General features: G+C 37.0%; 1 protein-coding gene across 2 annotated transcripts; it reads left to right on the top strand.

Moving 5' to 3' along the window:
* The first annotated feature begins 218 nt into the window (after window positions 1-218).
* On the top strand, window positions 219-9,151 carry NMRK1 (nicotinamide riboside kinase 1). 2 transcript variants are annotated; one of them, XM_032097597.1, is made up of 9 exons: window positions 219-301; window positions 2,385-2,444; window positions 2,870-2,960; window positions 3,601-3,649; window positions 5,079-5,241; window positions 5,320-5,391; window positions 6,366-6,475; window positions 7,429-7,518; window positions 8,469-9,151. In XM_032097597.1, the coding sequence occupies exons 2-9, from the start codon at window positions 2,416-2,418 to the stop codon at window positions 8,495-8,497; spliced, it is 633 nt and encodes a 210-aa protein (XP_031953488.1). In that variant the 5' UTR covers window positions 219-301; window positions 2,385-2,415; the 3' UTR covers window positions 8,498-9,151. The 2 variants fall into 2 exon arrangements, with proteins under 2 accessions (XP_031953488.1, XP_031953490.1); XM_032097599.1 differs by having other exon boundaries at window positions 7,883-9,151.
* The last annotated feature ends 335 nt before the right edge of the window (window positions 9,152-9,486 follow it).

The following is a 9,486-nucleotide window of genomic DNA, read 5'->3' as shown; positions in this document are numbered from 1 at the left end:
GCGCGACCCGGACAGCCCCGTCACAGGACGTGGGAGGCGGGCGCTCCGCCTGTGCGGAGCCCTGCTGCCGGACGGATGCGCTCTGAGCACCCTCTCGGCGTGGTTGAAATTAAGTGCGAACTCCGGAGGCGGTGAAGTGCTGCAGCTGCAACTGGTGGAAGTGCGGCCGTCTGTGGCGAGCGGCGCGCATCGCCGGGAACCTCGGCCAGCCCTGCTGTGTGGGCTCGATACCCGTGAGAGACATTCCCGGTCCGGGTGTGGTGCACCTGCGGGTGTCCCCGCGCGTGGGAGCCTTGCCGCGGTATGCCCTTAAACATGGGGTGGCAGGAATGCTGTGCTAGCGGTGTTATGGGTTTGTGCTCTGTTTGAAGAGCCAAATTGACCCAAGATGGTTTAGGATTTCTGTGTTGAAGCATTTATGACAAATTTGCTTTTGAAATTTGTTTTAAACATTATTCAGCGGGGCAGAAGAGTTGGTGTGGTTTTTTATAATGCTGTTTTTTGCCGTAGACTGGGAGTAATTTTCATATAGACAGTGACATAATATTAAAATCCAAAGCTGAACGTGTTTGCCCGGTTTGTTGCATAACATCTTTTGTGGGACAAAGGGTAATCCTCTGCAGCACAAACCTAACTAATGATTTTTGGAAAAGAGCTTTTTCTTATTTTAAGTAGCCTGAGTATCATCACTTCCTAAGAACAGATCATCTGTCTTCTCTCTGCGTTGATACCCGTACTATAAGCATGCAATGCATCATTGAACTTGCAAATTTTAATTTTCTTAGAAAACTAATGTGTACTAACTTAAAAAACTCGCGAATGCTGACTACTGTAGATAAGCAGCACCACTAGAAAGCGATGGCTATCATATGGGTGATGACTTGAGCTAGTTGGTATGTCTTTTGTTGCTGTTGGTTTGTTTTTTGGTTTTTTTTTTTTTTTTTTAACATAACCATGCATTGGAAAGTATGCAAAGATCATATTACAGACCTGTGAAACAACTGAACTTCCAGTCATGGCACTAAATACAAAATGATATTATTATTTGAGACTCCACATGTGTCTAAAGCTTACTTTCACAGAAACGGTGTGGTTTTGCTTTCTTACTGATGCCCTGTAAGTCTTCCTACAAGTATAGTACAGATGCATGTTTGTTGGAGGCAGGGCGAGTTTTGCCTGCTCAGTCCTTTCAGGTCTTAGGTGTCATAGGCCTTACCCCTCCATAAGGGTGACCTAGAAGGACGGAGCAGGTGAAAAAAAAGGTGTTTGCATGTGGTTAAATAGTTATAAATTGATGTGTGCTCATGGAAAACGATGTTTGACAAACAGACTGGCTTAAAAAACTAGATCAGGGCTGCTGCCAACAGAAGCAGCCTTATTACAACCTGTCCTGCTACATCAGACCTTTGCAGGCACGGGTAACCGGATAGTGAACTGGAGGGAGCTTGTTCAGCTGAAAACAAACATTGTTTCCCCTCTGTCTTTGCAGAACAGTTTTTCAGCTGCAATATTTTTCCAGGATAGTTCACTATGTACTCTGCAAACACCTGTTCCAGAAGAAAGTTCAGGGGAAGGAGCTGGGGCAAGACAGAAGTGTGTTTCCTGGCAGTTCTGACTACTGAAGGTGTTCAAGCACTTAGGGTTGGTGGGATATGGTGGCAGCAACAGGGATATGGTGGACAAATTAACCTTTAGAGTTTACTCTTCGATCTTTTCTGAAGCAAATCAAGTGCTACCTAGTCCTCAGTACTAAGTCAGCTAGGATGGCTTAAACTGCCCTTACAGTAGTTCTAATGCTTCCAGATTAATTAATGTTGGTGGAGCAGAGGAGGAGGATTTGTATGGTCTGTGCTGTTAATGCCCTCAGAAAGGGAGTGGTGAATTACACAGTGCATATTCCGCTGCCAAGACCAGGGCCATAAAACAGTTTTTGAACGTACTCTTGGTTACAAGTTTTCATGAAATTTTAAAACATCTTTCTCCTTAGCATGCCACTTGTTTCTTTCTTAATGATTTTGTTTGTTTTGCCACCACAGCTTCTGTTTACCTAGTCTATTTTATATTGTTAATGCTTGAGCTAGTGATTGTGCTTTTCTTTAGGAACTTGTGTATTAATATCGTTAGAACTGAATAAGAGTTCCTTTCAAATGATTAAATACTGTCAAAAATAAAGTACATTGGAATTTATGATGGGGCATATGTATTGCAGTTTTTTTGTTAGCATTAGAACAAGCAGCTGAGGTTCTGACTGTACCTTTGCAAAAAGAAAAATTATGGACAACAGGAGAGAAAAAAAAATCATCTTTATAATTGGTATTTCTTAATGCAATGGTTCATTTCTTGTTGCTGGATTAAGATTTTTCACTGGCTATTGTTTTTGACAGTAAAAAGGAAGAACTGAGGGGAAAACAAGCTATGAAAGTACTGGTTATTGGCCTTGGAGGGTAAGTTATAGAAAATTAAATTTCCTCTGCAGCTTAAGACTAGTCTTCTTCTTAGAATGAAGTGATATAATTTCTATTTCTGAATACATATTTTTTGGAAACTGGATTACAAATGCAACATATAATTGTATAATTTTATTGCTTGTAACTCTTAAGAAATTGTTCTATGTCTGTTGGAGACCTCAGGAGCAGGTATCTCTAGCATCTTTCTTGGCATTGCTTAATCTGCTGTACTGATTGTTGAAAACTGTTGGAATGTGCCAGAAAATTTCTAGAGGTAGAAAGTATTTGATGTGACTAAAATTTGGGGAGGAGTTTTATTGTTTCTTTGCATATAACTATATGGAAATGTATGTGTGAGCATGTACATATGTTTAAAAGATTAGTTTTTGCCTTGGTGAACTTTTTACAATGTTTTCTAACAGTGTAACAAATGGAGGGAAAACAACACTAGCAGAAAAACTTAAGAATATGCTTCCCAACTGTGATATAATCTCTCAAGATGACTTCTTTAAGGTAACAGTTTTAATGGAAAAACCTGATAGGTAAAAGTAGGCCTGAGTAGATTTCAAGTCTTTTTTCAGTTTTCCTATTGATGAACTTTTAAAATTGGTGCTGCTTAAAATATTGTTAATTTCATAAGAACTATGAAATGACCACTGGAGTAATTGAAATTTAAGTGGCCAAACCACTGAATATACTCAGCAAAAAGAAATTTACTGTCTTCTTTGCCACCCTTTTAAACCCTTTTAAAATAAGGAATGGGTGTATGATGGATGCATTTTTCAAGATCCTTTGTGCTAATGAGTTTAATGATACTGTCTTAAGCCTACACCCATACAGCAATAAGTAGTTCTTTGTCTCCCAAGTCAAAACATGTGTTGATGTTGGGGGTGTTTGTTAAGGAGGGTGAAGGAGCTCTTATTTCTTAGGTAAAGCTATAATGAACTTAATTCACATCGAGTGTTTGTTTGTAGATTAAATAAAGTTTTTGTGGCATGTTTTAACAGTTGTTTACATCAGTTTAATGTTGAAGATAAATTTAATTAATTTGATACAAAGTTGTATAACCCTTACGTTTATAACCAAAGAATATGTATCTCTCAGCATGGTCATAAAAGCAACCTTGAAAAAATTAAATTTTTTTCCCCTTCAGCCAGAGTCTGAAGTAGAAACAGATGAACGTGGATTTAAGCTGTATGATGGTCAGTAACTCTGATGCACTGTTTTTGAACATTGTACTGAAATTGTTGTGCTCAGCTTCAGCACTTCTTCTACCCCATCCCCTTGCTCTCTTCCCTTCTGAGCAAGGCAGTAAACAAGTGGTTGAGAGCAATCCTTTGCTCAGTTTCTTTCAGTTCACTGAGATACATAAGAAAACTCGCCTAACTACTAAATACCTCAAGCTAATGCTTGACCTTTCCTTTTCTCTTTTGAATCTTTTTCTCTTTTTCTTCACTTGTGTCTGGCCTGGTAGCAAATGGTAATGTTCAGTTAAAAGTCTTGGCTTGCAGTACTGGCATAAGCTTAACCTCATCGCTTCCTATGTAATGGTGGCCTTTTTTATTTCACTTTGGCTAGTGAACTCATGGGATGTCACTACTGAGTTTTCTAAATCAGTCAAGACTTGGGTCTATCCTGACACCTTTATTTCATGTCAGTTCTCATATAAAGGACATCTGTTTTTAAGTTAATGATTAATGCTGGTTCAGTTTATTCTTAGAGATGTCTAGATCCAGGTCCACTTTAGGCCAGTGTTTTGTGTCAGGTCATACCTACTGGTAAACAGTTGCTTAGTTAGTAGCTAATATCTGTTGATACTTTCTGATCACAAAATGTATTACTGAGAAGATTGGTCAGACCATTCAGTTGTACCTGAAAACGTGTGATTACCAGCTATGCAGTCTTTGGCTCAACTTCCAGACTTCATGTAAATGGAATGTGAAACTGGAGGGATAAACTGGACATCCCTATTCAAATACCTGGATTTAATGCTGCTCTTAAAAGCTCTTTAAAAATGTGTTTGCTGTTACGGTATCCAAAAGCCGCCTTCTTTCTACCTTTCAGTACTTCCTCAGTATATTCTTGTGTGTCTACAGACAAAACCAGGTGTTACATTGTGCTGTTTTGCTTTGTATGGCATGCTCCTTTAACCCTCTCTATGCCCACCCACTGAACCTTATAAAAACCCAAAGCAAAAAATGTTGAGCATCCACTCCCCACCTTTGACAGTTGACAGAAGGGTGTAGGTCTCAGGATTAGTAAATTTTTACAAGTTTTGTGGAAGCGGAGAGCAGGATTAGTAAGTTTTTACAAGTTTTGTGGAAGCGGAGAGCAGTTTCTGTCAAGAAGTTAAAAGCTGTGAATTTAGGCAATTTTAGGTGCCATAAAGTCCAGAGAGACTACACCCGATAGAAATACCCCAATACTGGTGCAAACTTTGGTTTCAGGAAATCATCAGTTGCAGACACAGAACTACTGATAAAATCTTGGGGATAATCCTGTTCCCCTTCATTTAAATTTGTATGTAGATTATTTGATTCTTACTGATTAACATAGGGGTACTTAAGGGTTCTTTTTTTTTTCTTTTATTCTTTGGTTTTAAGGGATGTTTAACTTTCTATTTTCATCTAGTACTTGATGCCCTCTATATGGATGAAATGGTGACCAGTATTCGCAATTGGATTAAAAGCCCAGCAAGCTCAGGTGTTGTGACAGAAGAGCCACAGAATACATGTGACAATGTGAAAAATGTTTATATTTTGATTGTTGAAGGCTTTCTCCTTTACAATTATGAGTAAGCAGTAATATGTAACCTGGTAAATTAAAAGCTACCCTAAAATGGAAGAGGGAACTAAATATGTTATTATCTTAGGCCACTTAATGAACTATGGAATAGAAGATATTTTTTGACCCTTCCTTATGAAGAGTGCAAAAGGAGAAGGAGGTAAGATTATTGACTTATTGCTTAAAAAAAAGTCACTAGCCCCTAAACTGAAGCGGTTCTTTTGTACTAGCTTTTCTTCAGTGTTTGCAGAATGTAAGCTTTTAAGATCATCTCTTCTCTCTTTGTTTGTTTTAGGTTTGTTGGATTTGGTTTTTATTTTAGAGCGCATGGTTATTGAAGTATTAAGTGCTTTACAAACACTAAAAGGAGAATTTGTTGTCCTGATAAATTATTTAGATTACTGATTGCATATTTGAGTAAAACCATGTTTAAAATGAGAAATGGTTAAAAAAATACTAAGCAGTCTTATTCTTGGTTAAATACAGTTAATCGATGATTATTCTTAGAGTAATGATGTTCATGTGTGGGTTTAGTACAGTTTTGTTCAGACTGTCCATTAATTTTACTGTGGATCTGATCTAGATTATTGAGCTGGTGTCTGACTTGCCTCCAAATTTGGAGCAATACTGTGTGATTGGAGTAATATATATGTACACAAAGTCAGAATCTGCTAGCTGAGTGAAGAAATCCTATATTCAGTTGGCTTTGGTTGATACCACTTTCTTGGTTTCTCAGTAAACTCAGCTGAGACTTTAGTGTCCTGAATGGAAGAGACTAGACTAAACAACTAATCATTTAAAGCTTGAGAAATCTGTATACCCAAGAGGAAAAAGTAGCTTATTTTGATAATAGTGTCAATACAGTTTAATTTATCTGTAATACCTTTTATAATTAAAATCCCCCAAACTTTTACCTAGTCTTAAATGTGATTTGATTGGCAGAACTAGGTAAGATAGCAAAAGACAGCAAAAGCTCATATCACAGATTGAATTAGAGCAAAGGAGCCTCCTTTGCTCCAGCAAAAATACAGCCAGCCTTACTTTTTTTATTTTGGATAAAAGCTGTTATTTAACCAGCTGACACTAGGGGAAAATATAAAACATACATGGGGAGATGTATGTATTTTTGTGTAGGACCAGAGTCTATCAGCCAGCAGATACACCGGGATACTTCGATGGACACGTGTGGCCTATGTATCTGAAATATAAAAATGAATTGGAAGAGAATGCAAGTATGCAAGTTGGTATGGTATTTTTAATTTTAAACTTAAAAAATTTATAACTGTGGCACTTGTGCAGCTTTTGTTAAATTGGGTGTTTTTTTAAATGGGACAAAATCTTCTTCAAATGTTTTTGTAGCTCTTAGACAGTAGGTTTTGACCTTGCTATTGGTTTATACTTCAAGCCTATAGGGTTTTGGTTTTGTTATTTAAAAATGAAAATTAGGAAGTTAAAAAATAGAAATGTTCTGATCACTAATTAAGTCCACTTAACAAGATAACTTCGTAAGATAATGTGCGTATGTCTAAATAGGAAGCTTCTGAGACGATAGCTGATGGACTGGCAGAGTTCTTCAGAACAAAACTGAAATCCTGGTTAAGTCTTGTAATAAGCTGAAGATGCTCTAGGTGCTGGCTGTCCACACTAGGTCATCAGTTTTGCATGAGAAGTGTCAAAGCTGGGCCAGCTGTTGGGGCACTGCCACAAGTTTGTGTGATGTTCGAAGCTGTACGGCTCTTGGACTACCTGCTTCTGGAGTGGGGGCCAGAGGGAAGGGTGGCTCCTTCATCGTTAGCACACTGCTTGTTGCTGTGCAGTAAGAATAAGAAGTGCAGTGCTCTTCTGTGACTTGCTCAAAGGCTGAAACTGAGGAATCTGAAATGTTCTACTGCACAGAAACATTTTTGCCAAATTATTCCATTGCTCCACTGTCCTCACATAATTACCATTACCCTTATGAAGATTTTTATACCACAAAAAATTGTAAATTAATTATTAACTAGAATACTTTGCCATTACATTGGTTTTTAACATGTAAAACGAGTTTGGGGAAGAAGAAAAAGGGAGTTGCTGTTCTTGGTTTTAATTTTTTTCATCTCTTCTGATGGCATCTATAGGAATACTGAAAACTTTGCCAGTTGCTGTTACAGACAGCTGGCATAGAACTCATTAACACCTTTTCCTTTTTCTTCCTCAGATTATTTGGATGGAACAAAATCCCAAGAGGAGCTTTTATCCTATGTGTATAGTGATATAATACAGGAATTAAACAAGTTGAGGGAAGAAAGTAAGTAATGTTACTGGAAATCGAATCTATGTATCCCATTTTATGTTAACAAGAAGCTAATACTTCAATTTGAAAATACTACAAGAATTATATAGATCTATATTTCTTTATGAGCTACCGTACCATGTTTGCTCATTACTCTGAGTCAATCTAAGTTAAAACTGTGAGTTCCTTGAAATTGGATGTTCTAAGATCATAGTTGCATCCACTGTTACTTAATGATAAAATAATTATAATAAAGGGGAAACAGAAGGAATATGGGATAAAACATCAGTGAAAACAAATGTGTTGGTGGAATTAATTTCTAATATACAGTGATGTCACTTGCAAACACTACAGATTAGATATGTACTTTTTATTTTAGATCAGCAGGTCACAGCATGATAACGTAGAAAGCCTAGGTTCATTTGTTATGAGTTGAAAACACCAAGACTGTCATACATGGCAAGCCAACCAACTGAGCAAATGCTCTGTGTGTGACCATGATGCTACTTCATATAACAGAAGAAATTTTGTAGTAATTATTAATTCTGTCTCAGGTATGGAGACAGAGACTGTTTAGGACTATGAACAGTGCGTTCTTTAAAATTCCTTTAATCAGTCCTGCTTTGGCTGAGCTTTAAATCTGATTGAATGTGTGCATTTTAAAGAGCATGAAGATTTTTGTGTACAAAACTAAACTATAAAAATGCGGTTCTGTTGGATTAATAAGCATGTCTGAACATGGATGATTGCAATTTGAAATGACCATCTAGAAATGACAATCTAATATTTTTAGGAGCTTATTATCACTGATAAACCTGCTTAGAGGAACTATCTGTGTAAATTTATGTAAGTTGTTATGCTGCTTATTCAGTAACTGAATTAATATGTCACAGCTAAACTTATTTAGACTTGCTAAATACATTTTTGGTGTTTGCACAGTAATTTTTATGTTGTTTATTGTTTAGAGCAGTTGGGAATAGATGCTAAAAAATGAAAACAAACCCGAAGAGAACTCCGATTGTTGGAAAAAGATGGGGAAATAAGATGTAGAGAATGGAGATGCATCATTAACAAGATACAGTACCTATATTGTTCAGAGGTTGACTGGGATGACATAGACTACTAGACAATAAATCCATGCTTCAAGCAGGAGGAAGGAAGAAGTAATTGTTGTTAATATTCATAGCTCAAGCTGAAAGTGAAATGAAAATGAAACGTGAATGAAATGTTGTCAATGAAAATGTTCAGAAAGCAGGAATGCTACACAAATGTGAAAGCTTTGTTATAGAATTAGTGTATATATATTTACACAAACTAGGAAATTGGGAAATTGGATAGATTTTGTTGCTGAATAAGTAATGTCTAAACTCTTTATATTTTCTAGACAACAGGTTACATTTTTATCAGCCAGAATAAAAATAAGGCTACAGACATGGAAAGCAAAGGATGGATTATATTACTTGATAGGTGACAGCTGAGCTGGTCAGTGATTGAAATGTAATACTTCATTGTAAAAGTACTAAATCTATATGTAAGAAAAAAGATGTTATCAGGTTACAGCTGTGTTTAGCTGTGCTTAAAACAAAGTGCTTCCAAATATAATTTTGTATTATTATTTTGCACTAAAAAGATTTCATGTTTCATTTGATCATTTGCTATGATGGACCGTCTGACTTCAAACTGTATTTTTGTTTTCATTATCCTTTGGAAAGAGTACAACTGCAAGAGATTAGCTAATGCATGGGCTGGTTGTGGTGGGCTGACCTTGGCTAGCCACCAAAACTGCTCTATTGCTTCGCCCTTCTCTGGGAAGGGGAAAAATACGATGAATGACTCATGCATCAAGATAAGGACAGGGAAATCACTCAGCGGTTATGGTCACATACAGTCAGACGTGGTTTGGGGAAATTATTTTAATTTACTGCCAATAAAATCAGAGATAATGAGAAATAAGAACAAATCATAAAACATCTTCCTCCCCAT

This window comes from Corvus moneduloides, chromosome Z (assembly GCF_009650955.1).
Source record: "Corvus moneduloides isolate bCorMon1 chromosome Z, bCorMon1.pri, whole genome shotgun sequence".
NCBI lineage: Eukaryota > Metazoa > Chordata > Aves > Passeriformes > Corvidae > Corvus > Corvus moneduloides.
The sequence above is the reverse complement of the archived record's forward strand: the minus strand, read 5'-3'. Positions and strand labels throughout refer to the sequence as shown.

What these genes read in the sequence shown, in the direction of transcription:
- NMRK1 (XM_032097597.1), top strand. Translation starts at nt 2,416, where the DNA reads ATGAAAGTACTGGTTATTGGCCTTGGAGG. An exon ending in TTTCTCCTTTACAATTATGA is followed by an intron (nt 5,242 to 5,319) that starts GTAAGCAGTAAT and finishes TTATTATCTTAG; the next exon opens with GCCACTTAATGAACTATGGA. An exon ending in GAGTGCAAAAGGAGAAGGAG is followed by an intron (nt 5,392 to 6,365) that starts GTAAGATTATTG and finishes ATTTTTGTGTAG; the next exon opens with GACCAGAGTCTATCAGCCAG.